This window comes from Tiliqua scincoides, chromosome 5 (assembly GCF_035046505.1).
Source record: "Tiliqua scincoides isolate rTilSci1 chromosome 5, rTilSci1.hap2, whole genome shotgun sequence".
NCBI lineage: Eukaryota > Metazoa > Chordata > Lepidosauria > Squamata > Scincidae > Tiliqua > Tiliqua scincoides.
In genome coordinates, this window is record NC_089825.1 from 8,799,947 (window position 1) to 8,824,530 (window position 24,584).

At 40.7% G+C, this 24,584-nt stretch overlaps 1 protein-coding gene across 3 annotated transcripts in view; it reads left to right on the top strand.

Moving 5' to 3' along the window:
• RBM33 (RNA binding motif protein 33) overlaps positions 1–24,584 on the top strand; it is a 99,471-nt gene that overhangs the window by 36,160 nt on the left and 38,727 nt on the right. For 2 of the 3 annotated variants that reach the window (XM_066627629.1, XM_066627631.1), the window contains exons 9-15: positions 1,107–1,359; positions 2,976–3,034; positions 11,058–11,208; positions 12,694–13,025; positions 14,752–14,994; positions 17,100–17,387; positions 23,279–23,920. In XM_066627629.1, coding sequence (XP_066483726.1) covers positions 1,107–1,359; positions 2,976–3,034; positions 11,058–11,208; positions 12,694–13,025; positions 14,752–14,994; positions 17,100–17,387; positions 23,279–23,920 — 1,968 coding nt within the window. The remainder of the gene's footprint in view (positions 1–1,106; positions 1,360–2,975; positions 3,035–11,057; positions 11,209–12,693; positions 13,026–14,751; positions 14,995–17,099; positions 17,388–23,278; positions 23,921–24,584) is intronic. The other variant, XM_066627630.1, reaches the window with a different exon arrangement.

Sequence of the window (24,584 nt, forward strand, 5' to 3'; positions counted from 1 at the left end):
GGCCAGCTGACCTCCCCCATATGTAGCACGGTTGGGGCTGGGGCTGACTGCGGTGCAACCTGGGGCAAGGGGAATTGTTTCCCTTTATCCTGGGTAATGTAGCAGGGCCTGAATGGGGCTACTCAGATTTGCACCACCTTAAGAGATGGCGCAGATCTGAGCAACCTTGTGCTAGGCTGAGTTTCCAGGGAGGGGGGTTAGGATTCGGCACTAAACCAGATACTCCCACCATCCCCTCCTGGACCCATCCTGCCCCAGTTCCTGCCCTCCCCAGACCTCTGTACGGGACACCCGCCACCAGCATGAGCTCACTAGTCCTGGGGCTTGCTCCAGTGCATGGAGCCTGGCATGTGTCCTTGTGTCAGCCTCCCCAACTCTCAAGGAGGTGCAAACCTGTGTTATGGCACGTTTGCAACACTACCGGGCCAGCGCAAGGTGACCCAGGATTGCACCCTGTCTCTCTGCTGGGCTCACAGAACTAGTAACGCAGTTTCCCCCAACATGTCCAGTGAAGCAAGTGTAGGATTAGGCGAACCATAAACCTCCATTCTAGAAGTGGATCTGTATTTGGATGTGTTTGTGGTGCCAAAAGTTTTAAGTGCAAGGGCTGCTTTTTTACAGAGACAATATTCTAAGCTCCTTAATTCTATCAGGGGAATGTTAAACTTGCCTTCATGTATGCAAGAAAAGCCTTGCTGAATCAGACCAAGGGTCTGTCTAGTTCAAGATCCATATTCTAGAAGTGAACAGCCAGGTGCTTTCAGGAATCCCACAAGCAGGGAATGAGGGTGCTGCTCAGTGTTTCACATCCTCCATCCAGTGCCAGCTTTGTTCCTCAAACTGTAATTCTGAGAAATATATTCTTTGAACTTGGCGGTAGCATTTTGTTAACAAGGCCAGTAGCTTGATAGATTAGTTGTCACTGAATTTATCTAATTCCCTTGAAGTCCATACATGTTTTCAGAAGATGCCTCCTGTTATTTGTAGGAGGAGATCATTTTTTGTATGGGAAGCATTCCCAGATACCTTCTTGAGAGCAAGGAAATAATGGGTGCTTAAGGTAATACAACTTCAAGAAAATATGATTTTCTGCTTTTTTGTTTCAGGCACATTCACAGAGGATGTTTTCCCATCAACAACCTATTAGGAATCTGTTCCAGCAGCAGCAACAGTTGCAGGGTTTGCTGCCCATCCCCCCTCAGCATCATACACCACCCCCTCCCCCTCAGGGGATTCATATGTCACCCCAGCTAGAAACACCAAGAATACTGATGAATCCTCCTCCAGTGACATCTCAGCAGCCCAAAAACATACACATAAATCCTCACTTCAAAGGGACTGTAGTAACACCTGTGCAAGGTGAGAATTTGTTAGGTTAGGTTTCGGGAATATCGTTTGTTAGGCCAGGTTTTGGAAACGTAAAAATTAGCATCTCTGAAGTAGTTCCTGAGTGTGCACGATGCTTCATCTGTATTACCACAATGCTGTCCTTAATGGCAATCCTGCAATGTGAATATTATGGTCTCCCTGTTGCAAGTGGAGAACTGGGGTGGAGAGGGAGCAGCTTGCCTAAGGCTGGTGAGATCCTGGCAGAGGCAAGATTGAAATCGGGGAAGTCCTGATTTGTAACTCAGTCTTTTAGCCCCTATGGCACACCAGCTCTGTGTGGCATCTCTTAACTCTTACACTGGCAATACTATATACAGTGCATAGTTTTATTTTTCCCCATGTTGTAGATGCAACCCAGAAGTTACTTTTATGCATGCACTGTTTTGTTTTATTCTTTGTTTCATTTCTGCAGAAGGGGGTGGAAGGAGGGGTTGGTGTGGAAGAAAAGCAGTTAAAAGTGTGCATTTTAGACTTGGTATACATTGCCTCAGGTATTATGTCTATGCAGTATTTTGTATAGAAATATTTTCCTCTTAAGCATTATTTTTGCACTTTTGTTTATATCTTTCTGTCAAAGTCATTGCATGCAAAACGGATTCAAATACTTTGAAAACATAATGTTTGGAAATGCAATTAAGTTTTCAAAATAAGCTAATTGTATCTACATTGGGCAGTTCTGACTACCTAACCAGGTTGTTACCTAGGGTGTTGCTACAAGACGTTTCTCCAGAACATTATTAGTGAAGTTCTGCAAGTCTCTGGTGCATGGAGTAAAAATTTGATACCTAGTTCAGTCATGGGTAGTTTGTACGTTGAAACCATCACCACAAGTTGCATTTAGACTAAAGATATGTATCTAATTTAATTGGATATGGGTTATTTGTTGGGCAGCCCAATCCTAACAAAAGTCCATTCTACTGGTGCAGCAGTAGTAGTAGTAGTGCCGGTGCAACCTCTGCCACACCCAGCATGGGAATTACAGTTCCTGGAAGTCTCCTCAGGGTAAAGCCCCAGAAGCTGCAATGGAACTATTTGGATGTGCACAGTGATATTGCTGGCACATACCCGAACTGCCCTGTGTCGGGCTTTTAAACCCATGAAGGAAAATAGAATATGGCAAAAGCCACCATTCCTGCCCTCCTCCCAGACCTGATCCACCCTCTCTCAACCCTGTAATGCCTATCCCTGCCCCCATTCTGCCCTTCCCTCCCCACTGGCCAGCGGAGGTCCTAACTGTTTGACAGGCACAGGCTTTTGACTGGTGGTGGCAGGCCAGCTTTAGCATCAGCACGACGATCCTTCGTACTGCTGTAATGTACTTTACAGCGCTTTTGCAGCAGTGCACGTGCTGTCTTGCTGGTGGCAGTCAATTTAGGATTGGTTGTTAATCTCCAAAGTGAAGAACTGTATGTTTTCTAGCCTATGCCATCAGGATCCTTATTGCCCTGTTGCATGCTGTTAACAAATTTTGCCTACCTGCAGCTGTTTGTGGGAATGGGGAAGCAGCTGCCTGTGGATGTGACTGCATATGGCCTGGAGTCCCAGCTAAAGCAAATTGATTTAAAAGGTGTGCTCCTTGTTTTTAGTGCCCTTGCTGCCAGTCCCAAGCCAGCCAAGACCTGCTGTCGGACCCCAGAGATTTCCCGTGAGTAGCAGCTGTTTCGTCTTCTCTGATATGGATAAGCATACATTTGCAAAGAATATTAATTTGGCAAATAAAAGCAGTGCCAGTGAAGTATAATGTTAAGAATTTGTAAATATTGACAATGATCTGTGCAGTAGAAAATTGTTTGTTAAAAGCTTAAGGTCAATGAATTTTTGAGAGCAGAATTAATTTTGTTTAATTGTAAAATTGTTGAATAGTCCTTCCAATAGGGAGTTTAAAAAAAAAAATTCACTTGCTTGGTTAAAAAAAACTGCACACTTTCTGTCAATTGCACAATCTTCAGTATAAACCGGAAGATTGCTTATTTAATATAAAGGGCAGACTAAGTGCACCATGTTTGAAAGGCACCATATTTGATCTTGTCTTGCGTTTGTGGTTATTTTAAACATTTAATATCGAATGTTGATTTGATGCTGGGTGACCCTCCCCACCCTTTTGCTTCTGAAACATCCTAACCAGCTCTTTCTTTTAGGAAACCCACCACCTTGATTGATTACTTTTCTGAATGGCGTTGATTACACAGAATTCTTGCCATTCATATTCCTGTAATATCTAAATTTCACAAAATTAGTTTTCAATCTTGCATTGCTTTAGTTACAGTTGCTTCATGTTGAGCATCAAATACATAGTGAGAATATTTGGAAAATATTGTTGCCTTCATTTGTCAGACTTCTAGGCCTATGTATGACTAGCAATATTGACAGAAAATTCTTAATTCTTAAGAATTTTCAGAATTACTAACAGCTACTTCTTTACTACATGTATGCCATCCCCGCCGCTTGGTAGAATTCTGCAAACATTAGATAAAAGTAGAATGGTACCTCTCAAAATACGGGAGTGGATTTGTGATTTCCATATTCCATAATAGGAGGATTATTCCTCCTCTTAAAGTTGCTTATCTAATCAATTACTATGCCTGCTCTTTCTATGAAGGATTACTGATAGTCATAGTAATTACTGCAGAATTTATATTGCAGACTGCTGAAAATGTTTGAAACCTATGTGCATCTTAATAATTTTATAAAGCTTTTCTATATTATGAAAGATTAAAGTAGAGTGCATGCTGTATGTGTGCTTGCTTGAATGTTTGTGTGTGCAAAAATACCACACCTTTAATTTTAAGTAAGCAGAGGCAGTACTTTTCACTTAATAAATCTCAGTTTGATATTATGAGAATGCCATAATTGTTATGCATTGGTTTCTTTCTTTCTGAAGAAAACACAGTTGTTACATATCTAGCTTCCTGTTAATCTTTAAAGTTTCTTAAAGAATGGAAGAAGTGTGTCATGACTGTCAGAAAGTGAACATTATGGGGACTAGGACCAGCCAACCTGTTGTCTTGAATGTGTCCATGAGCCCAAACAGTGTGACACTTGGATAGTCAGGTTCTGTAACTTTGTAGACATCATCTAGCAGTCGGTTTCAGGTATAGAGCCTGCAAGCTTGGATGTTAGGGTGCTCTCAAACTGAGATTTGCAAAACACATGTACTTCTGAAATGATGCCCTCAGGTGACAGATTGGTGGTAGTTCTTGGTTTTTCCAGAATGCAAATTTGCATACTAACTTATTCAGTCTATTTGTGCCCTGCCTTTCCGTTTTATGAAAACTGCCCAAGGCAAATGACATCATGAATGCAATAAAATTTAGAGCATATGCACTTGGAGGCTCAAATGTATTCCTAACAAGTAAAGCTGAGCAATCTTTTTTCCACCCCTTGATTATAATTTTGTATGCTCCTATGTTCAAGATAAAAGTGCTTCAGGACCTAGTCTGTTGGCCAACAATTTGTCATTCTCACTGTGTACTCTTGTCGGGGTGGCAGGGAGAGTAAAGCAGGGTTCTTAGTGAATTAGAGCTGAGAAAAATATGGCTGTGTTGGGTTAGCCTGTCCCTAGAATTTCAGCAGATACTGAGTTTATAGCTGTGACCTAGTAGCTTTGAACATTGTGGAAAAATGACTGCACAGGTGGTAGTGTATTGTCTGTTTTCAGACTGAGATGGCTTTCTTTGAAACGCCAATTACAGTTTGACCCCCTAGTCACAGGTCTGACTCTTATAGCTTGCGGGGCAGTCTGATTGCTGATATGTACAGCAGGGCTGACAATTAGTGTTCAACTCTGTTTTCCTCCTTGAATTTTATCATCCTATTCCTTGCAGTACGTTTAGAATATCTTAAACGCAAATATTTCAGTCAGGAGAAATTACGTTTTCAGACCTGATTGGAGACTCCCTATTCACTTTCTCAAATATGCATTAAATGACAAAACAAAGCATGTATTCCCAGGGTCTGAAGAAGGGGGGAAAAAACTTCTGTTGAGTAGAATCAAATTCTTCTAGTGCCTACACGGTACAACAAAATGAATCTAAGTAACTTGTGATCCATATCCACACTGCCCTCACTCTTATTTCTTAATAAAAATGATTGTGGTCATGATATAATAATCTGATTGAACACTAGTTCTCACACATTTAGCACTGGGACCCACTTTTTAGGATGAGAATCTGTCAGGACCCACCAGAAGAGATGTCATGACCAGAAGTGACATCAAGCAGAAAAACTAAGTCCTAGGCTGCCATCCTACCCACACTTACCCAGGAGTAAGTCCCATTTACTGTCATTGTTAAAAGAATATACATAGTAGTTTGTTAAAAGTACAGGTCTGTAACATTTCCCCAAATGCAGTCACATCCCATGTAGCATCAAGTCTAATATCTTAAAAATAAAACATTGAAATGAATGGGGACCCACCTGAAATTGGCTTGCAACCAACCTAATGGGTCCCAGCCCACAGTTTGAGAAACACTGTGGTGGAAGGTCTCAATTGTAAGAAACCATAAATAATTCTGGCAATTGGCAAATGAAGAGATTTGCTTTTTCAAGTGTCTACTATATTAGGCATGTGTGAATCCTGGGCTTGACTCAGAGTACACCTAACACGGAGCTGATACCAGTCTAGCTCACTTTTGAGTGTACCTTTTATGTTGTACGTCTGGGCCCACATTCATACTACACACTTATGTCTATATATGGGTTATCTTGGGTGTACATTTTAACATATAATGTGTGAATAAGCACTTTCAGCCAGCTCAAGTTGTGAACCTTGTGATCCTTCTGAGCATTTGACTGATAGCTGATTACACCCTTGTAGTTGTGTTAGTGTAGGTTGTTCAATGTCAACTAACAGAAAAAAGAGCCTGCTGCACTGCTTCCACAATGATTCTCCTTTTGTTATGGCAGTGCTGTTAGAACACTGCCAACAGTAAATGAAATTTTCACTCTATTACTCTGTAGCAGTGAAGGCAAATCCAACATAGTATGGAAAGCATTTTGTTTTCTTTTTAACGTGATACAAGGTATCAGGTGGTCATGATTGACATTCTTGGATAGAGCTTTGTATGGCATTTCATGCAAATCATGTTTGAATGAGACTGCTGAATCAGATTACATTTCTCTCCTATTATAGCCTCTGCAGATGTGCAACTGAGCTTCCTCGGCATCTACCAGCAAGCTTTCCTTATGGGCCCTTGCTGTTTTCACAACCTGTCTATATAGTCTGTAATTACAGCACTTACCATAGTGGTGGAGAGATGAATGTTTTTAGTTATTGCATCTAAAAGTAGTAGCCAGGAAATGTAGTGCAAGATGTCAGTCAGACTGGCAGAGGGGAAATGCAGTTTAAAATGCAGGTGTCATAATAACAAACATACTCCATTTGCTAGTAGGCTTCTGATTAATTACTATTACCATATATTATCATACCATCAAATTTAATCATATCAATGAATTCCCATCTGCAGAAGAAGTGGCAGAAGCTAAACATGATGATAACGGCTATTAAAGAGTGAAAAAGAGAACTCCTAAAATGAAGTAACCTTTTTCCCTTGTTGTGTTCTGTCTACTGTGCATTCAATTTACAAATGATAAAATTAAGCCAAAACATGGGTGCTTTCTGTCGATTTAAGCCATTCTTCATGGAAGTGTCTGTATAATTTTAATATCAATGAAATATTAAAAGTTAGAAATTTTAATTTAAAAAAATTTACTGAGCAATTGTTAAAGTATTTAAGAAAAAAGAATAGTTTCATCCTTTTGCCACTCCCTTACATCTAGCATTTAGAGATAGGCTTCCTCTAAAAACTGGAGCTTGCATATAATCATCACGTGTTATTTTCTTTACTACCACCCCAGACTTGCTTATTACTGAAACACTGATAATATCAGATGTTCAAGAAAACCTCTGGTTAGTGATCTTTCAGACAATTTTTCTTGAAATAGGAGCTTCTGGCACCCTAATCTAGGATAGTGTTCTCTGTTGTCTTGGAGCCAAGATAGGAGGAGCCAGAAAGTCACAAAAATCAACATTAAATAAGTTGCAAATTTATGATATGGTTTTAATTTAGAATCATTCTTTCATAAAGTGCATGTACGTTTCTTGTATGAGAACAAGATACTGAAGTATCTTGGGTATGAGAACAAGTTCACTGAAATACTGTCAAGAACAAGGAGAGACAAAACTCTTGCATGTGCTTGCTGACCTGTTGTGAGGTAGGTCTGTGTGAGCAGTCATAGATCACTTGTTCTTCCTTGGTTCTAGCATGGCTGCTGTGGTAGCACTCTAGCTGGTCACCCTTGCCTGAATCACTAGAGTGCTGGAGTAGTGAGGGGTGGTAGAGGAGATTATTTTGACTTCAGATGTCTTTTGAGGGCTTGGCTTGAAGATCTTTTTTTGAATGTGCATAACCAATGCTCAGATTGTAGGAGAAAATGGAAGGGGGGGGGGCTTAATGAAATCCACAAGTCCCAACCCTCTCCCATTTTAGCCATATCAGACCAAAGACTCATAGTCTTTGGAAAAACAGTAGCTTAAGAGGGCTTGCACAAAAGGTAATGGGGCCAGTGTCCTCTAGCCCTTAGACCTCTGTTCCTTTTTAGTTATTGTTCCTCTTGGTTCAGACCTAATAAGGACTCCATGAGTCTACTTTGAATGCCATTTGGTAGAAATCGTTGGAGAACATTTTATCCTACTTAGGAGGTGTTTGCGTGTTCCAATCGCATCTGGCTATTCTGATTATTGAATTGAACTATGGTCACTTCCCCAAGTGAAAGTGTAGTCCAGTGGCTACTAAAGTAAAAGGATTAACATATTGTGATCAGTAGCTATAGTTTTAACTGTGCCATAGGTTACAGTAATCACAAATCCTTTGCATATACGCCTCTTTAATAAGAATTAATGGAGTGTTCCTACCTTGGTGTCAGTGGCATTCTTATTGCCTCTTTGCATTTTAAGTGAGATTAATAACTGAAAACATGTTGTAGAGAGAGGGTGTAATTTATAGAAAGATTCATGAAGTTTCAGTGACATTGTTAAGGTATTTAATTAGTCTCTTAAAAAAAGTATAGAGTGACCCTTTTAGGAAAGCTGATAAGTCATATAATAGCTGTTAGATCCTCTTTATTCCTTGCTTTATAAGATTAACTTTGTGCTAAGCAATTTATGCAAAGTTTTCTCTTTTATTGGTAGCCAAAGTTATCAGTGGCTCATGAATAGATTATAGCAGATAACATCATGTAATTAACCAGAGATGCCAAAAAGTAAAAGTACAATTTGTGTAAGAATTGTATGAGAGAGAATGTTAATTTCTTAACTAGGGAGAATATTTGAGAGGATATAAAAACACACAAAATAGTGTAATACTTTGACAGGATTAAGGTAGCCTTATCTCACGTTCTTTCAGAAAGTAGGATTGCCTGTATATGTGGAAGTCATGTTCAATGAGTCATTCAGATCTCCATAACAAACTGTAGGAACAAGTAGCACTGATGCCAGGTTATGCTTTTGATATGGTTCATAATGGAGTACATATAAGAGGAAGAATTGCTAAACAATGCCTTGTGAATCATTTCAGAAGCATTAGGTGCAACTCCCGATTCCTAATAGGGAAAGAATAGGGCTGCAACATTTAGTTTAGATTATGATAGATTAGATATCTAATGTAAAAATTAGATACATTATTATAAAATAGAAGTACCCCCTCATTTGGAATGAAAGAAGAAATGAAAAAGAATCAATATCTGTGAAGTGGGGGACCAAGCACACCTTAGAGTTGGTTTCCTCAACCCCTCATCTCTCTCCCACAGGCTGGTGCTTGCAATGGCCCGTATATGCGTATATGTAAGAGAAGAATGTTACTTGAAAGTTAGTGTCTTGTTGCTCTTCGAAGTGGGCCAAATGAAAATGGGGAAAAAACTACGGTGTGTGTCAGGATTTATTCTGTGTCAAGTACTCATTCTCCTCAGTTTGCTGTATTTGGTTTTGTTGCAGAGTGCAAAAAATTAGTACTAACTTGTGCATTCAAAGATTAAACTTTGATAAAACATTATAGAATTAAACTTTGGGGCTTTCAAACTATAACATGAAAATCCTGATTTTTTTAAAATGGCAAAACCCAATTTCACATTTGTGTATGATATTGAAATCCAAATCCATGTGTGTAAGTTGTTGAAATGTTCAGGAGCTGGAAAAACCTCAGCTCGGGATACATGCTCTATCTGTAAAACAGTTCAGTTCAGTTAAAGAATACACACCAGTTATGTCAGTTAAGTCTTTCTTTCAAATATTAGAAGGAAACTAAACGCTCTTTTCGGAAACAAAATAAACTTTCTGTGAATTGGCATGTTTGTTATGATTGTACAGTATAGCTGTACTTCAGTGCTACTAGCAACATTAGATGGGCCACCTCCTCAGTCTGCATTTTTGGAAAGATCTTTAAAACTCTGCCAGCTGCTGAAAAGACCAGCAGAGATGATCTGTGAAATCTGCTTCTTGAACATCTACTCCGAAATATAGGGTAATCAGAATACAGGCTGACACCATAAGCATTATATATGAATGACTCTGTTCTTGATCATGCTTGGAACAGTTTTCAGCGGACTGTTTTCAGGCTTTATTTTCAAACCACGTTAAAATTGGTAGTGTTCAAGATCCCCCAGGATTCTACTAGCCCCCTCAAAGAGGAATCTGCAGAATTTTCTTAGCATGCTTGTTATGAATGTATGGATGCATGTATGGATTTTAGGTGGCAATCTGTGTTGAATGCTCACCTGAAAATGGCTGAGCTTACTCAGCCTGTACTCAACACGTACTGTTCAATGTACTGTGGAAAGTTAGTATAACAACATAACAGTGTCAGTTCTTCTCAGTTAAGTTAATTACCTTCTGAGTATCATAATTTTCCCTTGTCTTAACTTGTCTGCAGATTATATGACATTCTTTATCCCCTTTTGATTCTATGAAGAATTTCAATTACTGAGCTTAAATTTAAATGGCTCTTTCTATTTCTGATTGTGAAATAGCTGAATGTTGTATCGGTCTGTAAAGCGCTTATTTAAAACCAAGAATGGCAAATTTATGTTAATTTTTCATAGCCCTTTTGTAATGAATGCTTCAGACACTTAAGTATTTAGGGTTATACGCTTTGTCAAATGTTGATTCACTGTTATTCTTGAAATATGATTTCTATACTTCAGAATGGGGGGGGGAATTCAATTTATGACATCCAGAAAATTAAAGTAGCTTCATTTTGGTTGCTTAGGTTGTACTAAATAGATAGCAGAGAGCATGGTTTAAAGAGATAAATGTCAGGAGCATTTTCTAAAGTAGACATTCAGACTTTTGGATTAATGGGATAGAAGGTCAATAATTGCATGGATTTCAGTAAGCTTGGAAAAGAGATGGCATTCCTGTGGTGCTGCTGTGATTATTAAAACATTTGAATTCCTTGTAAAGATACTGTGTGTAGGTTCTGCATTTGCTGCCACAGTAGAAAAGGCAACTCAGTAGGGTTCCCAATTTGTACAGATTACTGGAAGATGATTTGATCCTTTTTCTCCCCTCTTTCTTCTCATTTAAGTAGATATTCTAAATAGGCTGTGGAATAAATGCTTCAAGATTGTCAAAGCCTCATTGCTTTGGTTTTCTCTCCCCCCCCCTTATTATTCAGGGTCCTCCAGATTTTCAGCAGAACCCACCTGCACCTGTTCCTTCCAACTTCAATCAAGCCCCAAGACTCCCCCTCCAAGATCAGTGGAGAGGGCCTCCACCACCTCTGCCCCCACCACCTCCACAGGACAGAGAACCCTTCTTCATGGGAGGTAATGTCCCTCTGGTGCTCAGAAGAGACATCTTCTTTGGTTGTGAGGGAGGTGACATGTTGACTTTTCTTTTAACAATTGAGCCTGCTGGGTTTTTTTTCCAGAATGTAGCAGTTCAATATCAGCTCTCAACACATCCTGATTGGTCAGAATTTACAGGAGACTGTTAACCCCTTTTTCTGTTACAATAATATATTAGGCCGCTGTTATTTGGAAGTTAACCTGTAAACCTGGCTTGTGTGTGCAATCTGTAAAAGTGGTGAAGCCTTTCTTCGGAACATATATACAGGTCCAACCTTGTTATGCATGGATTTGTCTCAACACGAATGGGCACTGCAAATGAGAAGGAATGTGCTGATCCCTGGAGAAGGGGAAAAATGCATCCCTTTAAAATTACAGTTTAAAAAACTGCTTTTCTTACTGTTGTAGAGAGAGAGTCATGCAGGCGATTACAGCTATAAGCTAATTTTCCACAGGTATACGTTAATTATCCATAGATTTTTCTATCTCACCGCAATGAGAAGGGCCCTAAATTAAAGGAAATCAGTTATTTAACAATAGCCTTGTTAATGCAAGAGAGGACTGACAATCCATTAATCATTTTCTCTCCAGGTAGCTTCAGCTTCATTCCAAGGCAGGAACCCCTTCCTTCCCCCTGAGCAAGTGAAAGAAAGATAATCACTTTGCATTGGTGAAGGGGAGGGGGTCGCTGGCTTGGAGTGAAACTTCTCTAAGCGCCTGGAAAGAGACTGATTGATGGATTGTCTGCCTAGTGACTTTTACATCACAAAGGTCAGCAAGGCTGTTCTTAAATCGCCTAGCAAAGGGTCCTTGTTTTTTAAATGGATTTGCTTTAATGCGATTTTTGCCATCCACGTGAGTTCTGGGAATGCAACCTTCATGAATGAGACTCAACCTGTATGTCAATTTCACTAATTCATCGAACTTTAAATTCCACGTATATGATTAACAGGCAGTGAAGAAATCTCTCTCTCTCTCTCTCTCTCTCTCTCTCTCTCTCTCTCTCTCTGTGTGTGTGTGTGCATGCGCGTGTGTGTGTGTGCGCGCTACTAACATTTACTTTCAATTCAGAAATAATAGAATTTCTTGCTGAAACGGTCTTCCCTTTTGAATAGCTAGCCGCTATTGGCTCTGCAGGCGCTAACTGCTCTGATTGTAGTGTTGTCTGCATTATGTGGGTTGATTGGGGGCAAGGGAGGGATATCTGCGGTGCTCTGACTTGACAATAGGCATTTTGCCTGCAGAACCAAGTGATTCCTTCTAACCCAATTCTTCCCCTTATTGCATCCTGGCATTTGCAGTTCATAGGTCCATAGAAGTAAACAAAAGCATCTCTTATCCTCTCCAAGCTTGAATGTTTTGTGACTATCTGCAGTGTATGGGGGGGGGGGGAGGAGAGAAAGATGTGCAATTTGTTTTATGGTCAGATTGGTTTTGTGACTCTTTTTTTTATTATTTTGACAGAGCCAAGATTTCCCAGCCATCACTTATTTGAGCAGCGGAGTCCTCCTCCTCCCCCACCCCCTCCACTTCTCAACAGTGCGCATCCTGTTCCCACCCAGAATCCGCTTCCTTTCAACCAGCCTGGACCAGCCTTTAATCAACAAGGACAGCAACCCATGTTTCCAAGAGAGAGGCTAGTGAGGCCAAACATTCAGCCTCAGGGTCCAGTAGGAGTCCTTCACTTCAGCCAACCAGGGGCAACAAACACACGACCATTCCTTCCTCCCAGGCAGCCATTTTTGCAGGCTCCTGGGCAACCGTTCTTGGCAACTCACTCACAGCCCAACATGCAGGTAGGAAACCATAATGCTCTGTGTGGGTCACTGCATTTAACAATTTTGCATCTGCTGCTTTAGATCATAGCCTGTGTTGACTGAGTGTGAACAATACCAGTGCAACACCAACCTGTAGAAGGAAGTTATAGGGAGAAGCCCCTCTTTGGCATATACCCTCTTCTTGTCATCTTGTAAGAGTCTTAAAGATTAGATGGAACAAAGACCTGCTGTTGTTGTTTCTTCATTATAAGAAGAGTGGTGACTGGTGCTGGAGAAAGAATTTCCCAGATTTTTTGCTATCATTCTCCCCCTAGCTTCCTGGCCTTTAAAAAGCCTTCCTGGCCTTCAAGCATATGTGGATGAGCCTCTCTCTTCTCATGATCCTTGTAGCCCTAAAATAAAGGTAGATTGGTTTTTTGCCTTGGTTATATTTAAGAAGCATCAGACTTTTGTTGCGGTTGGATTGCTTTGGAATCCTTTGAGCACCCCTCCTGTAAGCAGGGTTGAAATATTAACAGTATTTATTAACAGTATTTATATACTGCTTTTCAACTAAAAGTTCACAAAGCGGTTTACAGAGAAAAATCAAATAACTAAATGGCTCCCTGTCCCAAAAGGGCTCACAATCTAAAAAGATGCAAATGAATACCAGCAGACAGCCACTAGAACAGACACTGCTGGGGGGAGGTGGGCCAGTTACTCTCCCCCTGCTAAAAAAAGGAACACCCACTTGAAAAAGTGCCTCTTACCCAATTAGCAGGGGTTCGAAATATTCGATGTTTAGATCAGGGTGGGCAAACTTTCAATTTTAGGGATCCTGGACCTTTAACAATTGTGCAGAAGAGGGAATTTCAGCAAGTGCAGCTGAAATTGAAGTAATGATTGTGTAGGGAGAGAATTTCAGCAGGTTCAGCTTGTCACAGATAAGCTGTATTTGCTGAAATTCTTTCTCCTACACAATTGTTAAAGATTCAGGATCCCTAAAGTTGCGAGTTTGTCCACCCCTGGTTTAGATTGATGATAAAAATACAGAAGGAATTTAATTGTCACTTTTTATTGCGCCAAGCATGAACGCTTGTTTGTGCCTAATGTGAAGTGAATTACAGGTGTTGGTGGTAGCTTTGTATCAGCATAGTAGTTCAAATGGAGATGTTAAACTGCTTTGATTCTTTTGGGAAGTTATTTGTAGGTAATGAGATTAGAAAAGTTTGTAATGCAACATTTAGTTCATTATTCCATGGTTTTTAAAATTGATTTATTCCAACAGAAATATGAAAATCTGTTGCTTAAAAAAATGATCCTGTATGGTGAATAGATTAAGCATGCATCTAGGAAAAAATAATGGTACTGGATTACAGCAAAGGTTAGAGCACCCTCTACAGGTACAATTGTGTTTTTCATGTGAGGGTGCTAAGAAATACATAGCAGTGCAGTGTCATCCTTTGATCTTTTCAACAGCTTAAAAGGAAACAAAAATGTACTTGAGTCATAGTGGAATGTTCTTTCAGGTTCAAGTTCATGTACCATGTTAGTGGTACAAATGAGACACACTGTTATGCATTATAAGATCTTAGGTTAGTATAAGGCAGCCTTAGAATAGAAGAAGGGTTGTGGGAGGAAGGAACTTTATTTCAAGTCCTTCCTTTGTTATTAATAAATATAATATAGCTATATGGCAGTTGAGCATTCAGGAGCAGATATTCTTGAGTTTGAAATGCATGCCTGTCTCTTTCAAAATGTGTAGGGTCCTTTGCACCCTCCCTTGCAGCCGCAGCACCCGCCGCACCCACAGGCCCAGCATCAGCAGCACCCGCAGCCACACCAACCACATCAGCAGCAACCACACCATCTCCTCGCTGTGCCTCCCCAGCCTCTGATTCCTGTTGCTCCATCCCAGTTCAGACCTCATATGCAGACCTCACAGCAACAACCAAGCAACAGCAGGATGCAGTGTCAGCAGCGACAGGGTCTGGTAAAGCCCAGGCATGTAAGTGGCATTTGAATGCAGTAAAAACTCAAAAGCAACATGTCCGAAAGAGGAAAGATGGCTCCACATTCACATCTTAGATCTGTGCGCATTGCTTCTGTGACCTTTACTGGCACTCTTCCACTGACTCTTTTTTCATGTATTGTATGTGTAGCACTTCCCTTCACCTACACCACAGGTATCTCTCTCATGTTCTGTTTTCTGAGTATCTGCATTGTCGCATCTTTTATCAGGCTTGCAAATAAAATTCTAGGCAGTGATGGCTCAGCCCTTGAGTCAAGTTCACTTCAGCCCTGTCCTCATCTCACGCTCTTCTGTCACTTCTCCCCTCTTCCCCTGAAAACAGCAAGTGATTAATGAGAGGCAGCATGCATTTGTGTAACACAAGTACAAGTCTTACTGATAACCTACACATCCTCTAAGATGCTGCCCGTGTTATGTGAAAGTGCTGTAGAAGCTGTGGGCAGAGCTCTCTCCTCCACACTAGGAAGAAAAAAAAGAGAGTGCAGGCCTTTCTAAAACCTGCTTGCAAGACTTTTCTCCTTTCCAGAATTACTTGAATCAAGGAGGACCCACAAAGTTCTTGTGGGACTTCCAGGTGAGACTGCTTCCTTTTTCTTCTCGCTGTAAAGTAAGGAGAAAAGACCCTTGCCTGCAGTGACAGGGCTGTGGAGGTTGCCGGTAAGATAAAGAGCCATATTGGCATTGTAGTGTGCAGAGGGGCACAGTTCAGTCTTTCTACCTCACTATGACCTGTTCCTAACGGAAGGAAACCATTTTTGGAATTTTTTTCCCGCCCTTTCTTCCTAGAACAGGAAGATGGCCTACATGGACTGCTTTTATGCCCAACTTCCCTTCTGTGTCTTAAAAAGGGAAGTTGTGTTCTGAAGCCATCCATGAGGGCTGTTTGTTTCTTACTTTCTGGGTGGGGGAGACACTTTCCAAGTTGCTTGTCGGCAAATGGAAGCTCACTAGGAGACAATTTTTTCTTAACCTGTGAGCAGTCAGAAGGCTGTCAGTGAATACTACTCTGGTACTAGCAGTGTGATAAGTACAGAACGTAGAAGTAGCTCTCCTGTAAGGGTTTAAGAAAGATGAGATTGGGCAGTTAACTGGTGGTAGAGCACAGCAAAGGAGAAGAGATTATGCAAAACAGCTTCATAGCTTATGTGGAAGGACTTGAAAGAGGGTTGGACTGATGTTGCATGTATTAAGGGGCACTTATGGAAGGCTGTGTTTGTGGGGGAAGATGACTCATTTCATCCATCTCTTCTGTCATTCCTTGTTACAAATCTTGTAACTGTAGAGGTCTGATACTGCTTTCTTTCTTAGCTATCTAAGCTCTTAAAGGATTTTATATAGTTACAGGAGGGTTCCCATATCTGCGGATCCTGTACTCCCTGCACCTTCGGAGGGTCCTCTGAGCCCAGCAGAAGCTGCACAAATCTGTAGCCTTTGCTGGGCTCAGACAGAGCCTTAGAGCAAAAAAGTCACTTCCATTTTTGTAAAACTGAAAGTTACATTTTTAATGCTATATAAGGCATTAGGTGACCTGGGGAAGCCCCTGACTTTTTTACTCTAAGGCTCACTCCAAGGGATGTGTGCTGCCTCTACTGGACTCAGAGGACCCTCACCTCGAAAGGGTGGGGGGCATTCCCTTATATCCATGGTTTCTGTTAACTGTGGGGGGTTGCAGCAGCGAACCCTCACAGATACTGAGGCACACCTGTATTTTTGTTCAGATCTGCTTCTGCTGAGCTCTTGCAGATGAATGGATACAGTTGCATAATAGAAGTGCTGTGAAGAAATTGCTTTCTCAGGACAATCTGGTGGTGGTTGGTTCTGCTTCTGCTTCATGCCTGTCTTTAGAAGAGTCCAAGATGAATTATTCAGCTGATGATCATTGTTACTATTTTCATTAGCACAACAAAGGAGAAATACAATTGCATGTGCTATTGAAATGGCTGTACCCCAAATCTGATTCAAAATACTGTAGCCGCCTTCAGAACACACTACTTCTCCATGACACTGCAGAAGAATTTTTACTATTGGCTATGCACTGGAAAAATAATACCAGCTAATTTTTTTAATTTTGATCATTTCAGAATACACCATCTCAGAACATTGTGAAGCGTTCAAATCAACAACTCCAGTCAGGTGCTCCAAGGAACAGCAACTTGCGCGAATTGCCAATAGCACCTCTGCACACAATTGAGGCTGCTAACAACCGGCGAACTTCGGCACCTGCTGCTCAGGTGAAGCCCATTACCAGCACTACTCCTGCCGTGAGGCCCGCTGCAGGTGTCAAGAACCAGCCAGGAAGAACTGAGGCGAAACTTAGACAAGTTACTCTGGTAGCCCAACCCAAAGTGGAGGTCAAATCTGAGCCAGAGGTAAGGAATCCCTTCTGTTAAGTTTCAAACAAGAAAATGGCAAGCAGACCACCTCTGTGTAGCTGGATTTCAGACATGTATAAAGAAAAAAATTGGGTAATGGTCCATTTGTATGTTTCAGGTTTCCCATCCAGTGGCAAAATGGAATTGCTTCTGTTGCTTAGCAGAATTCTCATAGTAAAAATAATTTCCATTGTAACTTTCAGAGCCTCTGAGGTTAATTTTATCAGGGGATACAAAGTTTCTTTTGAGCCCCTTCCCAAAGGGGGAGAGAGCAGAAGAGCGGGGGAGAGTGATGATGGGGCAGGTAGAAAGGGGGTGAGGAGGGGCAAAACAGGATGGGGGAGGGTGGTGACAGCCAGAATAGTCTTCGGAGTCCTAGTCCACCTGCCAGCATAGCATCAGCATTACTAGATACAGTAATATGGAAAACCAAACACATTCCTAAGTCTCTATAATCTTTTAAAAATAGAAAATTGTTGCAGAAAATTAGCATCATTTTTAGTCTTACACTAGAATGGAAAGTGTCCTATGCATATCAAAACGTCTACAGCAGCTGTAGTTCTACAATTGTATCCCTCAGCTCTGATGCACTCCATCAAGGTAAGTAGATACAGAAGCGAAAGAGCTACTGTAGCAGTCCAGTTTCTCTCATATTTTAGGCTGTGTTAAAGAGTGTCATGTATGTATTCCTCAGAGTGGTGCATAAGGCTTATAGCCCTCAGTAGTGCCCCAGCATCTTGTGTGGGCAGTGAGTCCAGGTGAGATAGGAGCATGTGAGATCCCAGGAAATTTCTGGGGCCCCTCTTTTGGCTCCTGGGCCCAGGTACAAATTACCCCCTTTACCCCCCCCCCACCGGCCCTGGTAACTCTGACCAGGTATTGAAGGCTACTGGTATCCATCTTGATTCCCAAGTGTATATTTGGGATGGCCAGGAGGGATAGGTATCTTCTTGGCCTCTGGGAGATTGTGATAGTTAGTGGAATCTGGTTTTCCACTTCTACAAATTCTCAAAGTAAGATAATCAAGTACAGGCAGCCCTCGTCATCCATGGATTTGGTACCCACATATCTCATAATCTATGGGTTCCGAACCCTTGGGGGGGATGGCCCACCTGGACCCTCTGAAGGTGTCCGGAGCTATGCTCTGGTCGTAACGGGAAGTTGCTCTGAGGCCCACAGAGGCTGCCCGCATCCATCTACAGGCCTCAGAATGCCCATTTAGCGCAAAACAATGAAAAATAGGGTTTCTCATGGAAACTGGAAGTGATGCTTATATGCCTTTAAAAAGCATTCTGAGGGCCTGGGAAGCTGATGAATTCTTGTATATAATTCTGGAACAATAGTTCAAATCAGTTATACCTCCACACAAAATCGCAGGAGAAAAACCTCAGGACAAATTAAATTCCTAGGAAGTTAAAAGGTTAAGTGCCTGTCTAAAATGGAATGCTTTCACTTTTTTAACTGAATGACCTGGGCAATCAGATTTGGTGAATATGATACAGAAGAGCTGTCCATAGAGAGGCAAACCATCAAGAAGGTTGTTTACTGTAAATGTGATGTTCTTCTCATAGAACTGACACCTGAACAAGGTTTTATGACAAGTTCTGAGTAAAAAAGGAGGTGCACAGTGAGAAAGGGGATAGGTTAAGTTGAGGAAAACTAGGCAAGATGTTATTCCTCTGTGATGGTGAAGGTAAGATCTAACATAGAAGACTTTGTGGTGTTACTATACCTTTTGATATCCAAGGCCTTTCACTCCAAGCTGGTGTCAACCTCTGTTTGTTTTTAACTAAAATGGTTTTGTAGACTTGTGAAATGCAGTAGACATTCAGATTTGAATCCAGAAAATCAATGTTCCTGCTTGCACTGGGACTTGCTACATTCCGCCTTCTAGTGGCAGCCCTTGTTTCTAGTTACTCAAAGACCAGGGTGCCTTTCAGACCCACGCATACTGTGACAGGCTTGCCACCAGATGACAAAATGCATTCTTGGGAGAGCTTTGCATTTTCACGCAGGATTCAAGCTATTCTTAACTCTTCAGTTAGGATTTGGCCCTGGATCACTTGAGATTTTTTTAAGCCATTTCTGCTCAACGTTGCATATATGCAACAGGGATCTAATGCGTACACCTGTGGACTGGTCAGAAATTGGTTAAATACTGTTGGAACATGCTCCTATGCACACAAAATATGAGTGTTTTTTGGGTACAGATCATGCCTATTTATGTGAGCAGAATCCTGAATTGTCCCAAATCATTCCATATATCTATTCCAGTTTATCTTGCAGATAAAAATTACAGTTCTTTCTTTTAAGCTCCCTGACATTTGCTTACTTTGAAATTGGTTCTCGTCATTCCTGACTTCTTCAGATATGATCTAGATCTAGAGAATGTAGCATACTCACCTCCTATATACGTACTTAAAAATCCTTACCTTCTGCTCATTCATTTATTTAATTTTGCTACTCTATTTTGAAGTAACAAAGTGTAGTTTGGATCACATCAGGTGACTGATCTCAAACATTCTGTTTAGCAATATAAGCCGCCTTTGGATGGAAAAATGATTTAGGGCACAATCCAAAACACCTTCTCAGCTGGCGCAAGTCCCTTGCGCTTGCTGTTGAGTGTCAATAAAGTGCAATAAAGCACTTTTGCACCACTCTCATGGGAGGTAGGCTGGCACATTGACATGTGCCACCCTCCCCGCTCTGATGTGAGGCCAAGAGCAGGGTGAGTCTGTGCTAACCTGCCTGTTCCAGTGCAAGTTCACCTCACGCCAGCACTGTCTGTTCTAGTGGCTGTCTGCTGGTACTCCTTGGCATCTTTTTAGATTGTGAGTCCTTTTGGGACAGGGAGCCATTTAGGTATTTGATTTTTCTCTGTAAACCGCTTTGTGAACTTTTAGTTGAAAAGCGGTATATAAATACTGTTAATGCCAAAATGCTTAAAAGTGCTGTGAATGTGTGTATAACTTTTTGTAACTATTGCCAGCTAGATTTGTAAATTAAATTGCAGAAATGGGGGTGCATCCTTATAGTTTTAACAGCTGCCTGTGTTGTTAAAATACAACATCCAGGCCATGCAACAGAGATAAAATGCTTATCTGGTCTGATTACACTTCACTTCCTCTGTTTGATTTGAAGAAAAGTTTGTTTGCTTGGAAGAAACACCTGTAAAGTCTAAAGCAGGGGTGTCAAACTCATTTCATATAGAGGGCCGAAGTTAGCATGCAGGGCTCCAGCTTAGGGCCGGAAGTGATGTCATTAAGCAGAAAGTGACTCATTAAGCAGCTAATGGCCAGAAATCAGACCCTGTTCTCATACAGAAACTCATTAAATGCAAATTTACAGAACAGAAAGTAACCAAATCATGATCATGTTCCAAGTTTTGGGAAAACCCAATTTTCATGTGGGCTGCCATTTCAGCTGTAACTCCTCAGCAGCTGAGAGCCTGAGGGCTGGATAAAAAGCTTCCAGGGGCCGCATCCGGCCCCTGGGCCTTATGTTTGACATCCTGGTCTAAAGCCTTATTAACCAGAACTTGCACTAGACTGTGCTTGTAGATACCTTTTCTTTCCATTGTTGGTGCATGTTGGTTGTTCTTATGCCTATAGAAAGGCCAGAAGGATATACATTCACCTTTCCAGGTTTGGCCGGTTATATTCCAGCCATTCTCCTAAAGTAGTGTAAAGAATGCCATTTTGCTTCCCTGCTGTCTTGTGGATCTCTTTTTTTTCTTTCTTTGTTTTAGCCTTTGGGCTTTGGGCAAATCCATAAACTTTATTTTGTGTCCCATGCTTTATCCATAGGATAGCATTAACTTGTCTGATATACAAGCTGTAGATCTGATACCTTCTATTGAAAAATCTTCATGAAAGTGCCAGCTTTTTAAAAAATATATTGTATCTGTTTCCAGTTATAAACACACACTTGTAAATTTCCAATAGCAAGTTCAGTTAGTGTTCTAGACAAGTTCATATCAGAGAAAAACATGCTGTGTTGCCATTTATAAGTAGAAGTGTTTGAAAACTCTTATTTTACTCAGAAGTAAGTTCATTGTGTTCATTAAGCCTTAGACTGTAATCCTCTCATTGGAAACAAACACCTCTACTCATAGGTGAATTATTGGAATTTCTTAGAATATAAGATCATTTTAACTAATAAAATTCTATATTATCTTTAATCATTCTGTCCTTCTATAAGTTAATGCTATCCAGTTCCTTGCTACTGTAAGTATGTATAGGAATTGATCATGTATATTGCTTGGAAATACATTTTTAAGAAAGTTGAGAGAATGCACTTGTGCTTCACTTATTGTACTTGGAAGATCTCACAAACAGTCATGAATGAGTATTCATGACTATCTTCTAATATTCAGTGACTCTTCTGCAAAGCCTCCATAGACGAAAACAAATTCACCTTTTTTTATGACAATACCAATATTTGCCTTCCCTAGTATTATGGGTTTTAAAAATCTTCCAGAGTGCCACTGAAATCAATTTTCTAACAGTTTTCTTGTAAAGTGTCCCTTTTAGGAAAAAAAGATTATCTAAACCTCATTGGAGATGGAACTTTACAGCTCTCTGCTCTGTTTTGCCATACAATACTTTTGAGGAGTTTTTCCCAGATGTTCTTGAATGTTATGAACTTTAGGAAGTAGTTTTCTCTTAACATAGACTAACGTTTCAAAATCCAATTTATTTATTTTAATTTACTTTTAGTAAATATCAGATGTCTTATGTTAGTAGTATCTTTTCCAGATTGATAATGTGATTGTGTAATGTATTCTCTTTTGTGTGTTTAACCAGAGCATGTCTCTGATAGGGATTCTGCTAAAAGTTTGTTCCACAAAACATGAATAAATGTGTTATCCATTAGGTAACCATTTCTAATGCGCCTTCTTGGTTGTTGCATACTGATAAATTTTAAAATTTGGATCCACCAGCATCCATTTTCCTTTGAATTCTAATTACTGTAATTCTATTTTTTTTGCTATATTTTGGTTGCGATAAACAACCAGCTCATTTGTTGAGATATGCAAGTTCATTTTGAAAGCATTCCAGTTGGTGATTTGAGGGCAAACTTACTCAATAAAATGTGTATCATGCTGAAGCTTGCTAATTCAGGAGCAACACTGCTTTTCTTTAGCTAGTCTTACTTTCCTGTAGCCTCTTGTAAGGATTCTTTTTCAGAGTTTCAGACTTTTTAGGAAGGTTATTTGATGCACAAAGGATATAATTTCAGTAAGGCTGGAATATTAAAGCCATTCCTGATATACCATTAATATTCCAACACTGCGTTTGGCAACATTTTAATTCTGAAGAGAGTGCATGAGTTCAAGGTCAGAGAGATTGACTTGTGCTGTTCATTATAACCAATTATTGTGTGACAAATGAGTTTCAGATCAGGCTGAAAATTCTGTAAGAAAAATCAATAGTTCTAATCAGGGCCTTTCAGGTCATTTACCACCCTACCTTTTGTTAGTTTGTCAGAAAAGAGCAAGATAAAACCTGTGTGACAGTGGGCTGCCTGTGTATTGTTACAGCTTCTATTTGAAACAATATTTTGAGATCCTGAATTATATTAATAGTTTAATTGGTTTCAGTAACTTCTAAATGAGTTCCAATGTAGAAGGCTTCAGTTTCAGCATTCTGATTTTAAAAAGGAGAAAAAAAGTCTGAACCAGAGTCATAGTTTCTTTGACCCTTTTGTAGCTTGGCTACTTCTGTGGCTGTAGCGTTAAAAGCATTAGCGCCCTATATCCGTTAATTGAAAATAAGCTGTGGATCTTGCACATTCTCTTTATTTAAAAAAAAAAAAAAAAACACAACAATTTTGGCAGAATTAAATAGGACTTACTACCCCAACTGCTTTCCTCTGCTATTTTACAGTTTCCTGATGAAGATGAAGAAACCAGACTGTACCGCCTGAAGATAGAAGAACAGAAACGTTTACGAGAAGAGATCTTGAAGCAGAAGGAGCTCAGGCGACAACTTCAGGCTGGTGCTCGAAAGAGAGAATTGCTTGAAAGGCTGGCCCAGCAACAGCAGCAATGCTCTTCTGCTCAGCAACAGGAAGAGGAAGAGGAACCATCACAGTTGCCCACCAATGGAAGCCCCCTGCTTCCCCTTCCTGGCACGCAGCCCCGCCAAAATGTGAAATACAGGCTGATGGTTAAAAAGCAGGACCCTATAGTTCCATCCTCCCCAGCCATTCAGCCTAAACCCATGAACGTCCTTCAGGCCGGGGATCATGCGCCGTTTCAAGGGCAGCAAATAAAGACTGTAAAGCACTTAAGACAGCCTAGGACGATGCCAGAAAATGAGCTCCAGCCACTTCATAAAGGGTTGCAAACAAAGCCTTCTACAGCACATTTGAACCCATCTCCGATTGCTCGGGTAGCATCAGTGCAAGGCCAACCTCAGGAACTGAAGCCTGGGGTGAAAAGGACTGTCATGCAGCGGGCAAACAGTGGTAGTGGAGATGGGCCCCATGTCAGCACCAAAGTCAGGGTGATTAAATTGTCAGGAGGGGTAAGTTACCAGGCTTGTCTGTCTTTTGTTTCCTTGTGGTTTGTCTGTGTTTGTCTGATTGGTACCATTGGCAAAGCCCCAGAGAAACAGCCACTGGGGAAAAATAACCTTTCTGCAGTTCACATTTCCAGTTTTCCTGTTATACTTTTGTACTGGCATGTGTGTGGACAAAGATGTGTATGACTGTTTATATACATATTCTTCCTCCCCCCCCCCCCCCCCGTTTATCTGTTCCTACACTGTAATCTCAAATGGATCATTGAACTGATGGAGTATACTGATCAGAGTGAGTGCAAGCATAAAGGCAGTAGATGATAGGTTTATTACTGAAAAGTAGTACTTTGTGGCTTCATTTCAGGTTTGATTCAGACTAATGAAGAGATTAATATCTCACCACAGCCAAAAGCAAGGATCAGGCGATACTAGTGGATGAGACCAAACACAAGTAATCAGTGTGGTTATGTTGAGGAACAAATCCCCTCTTCCTTTCTCTCTCTCTCTCTCTCTCCTTCCCCCCTTCCCCATTCCTTTAACAGAAGCATAATGTCCAGGATAGGATAATGATAGTAATATTGTCTTGTGCTTAACTAAAGAGAGGACACTAGACCTGGGGTGCTAGGCCTTAAGGACAGTGTAAAACAGTTGGGACCATGCAAAAAAAAGA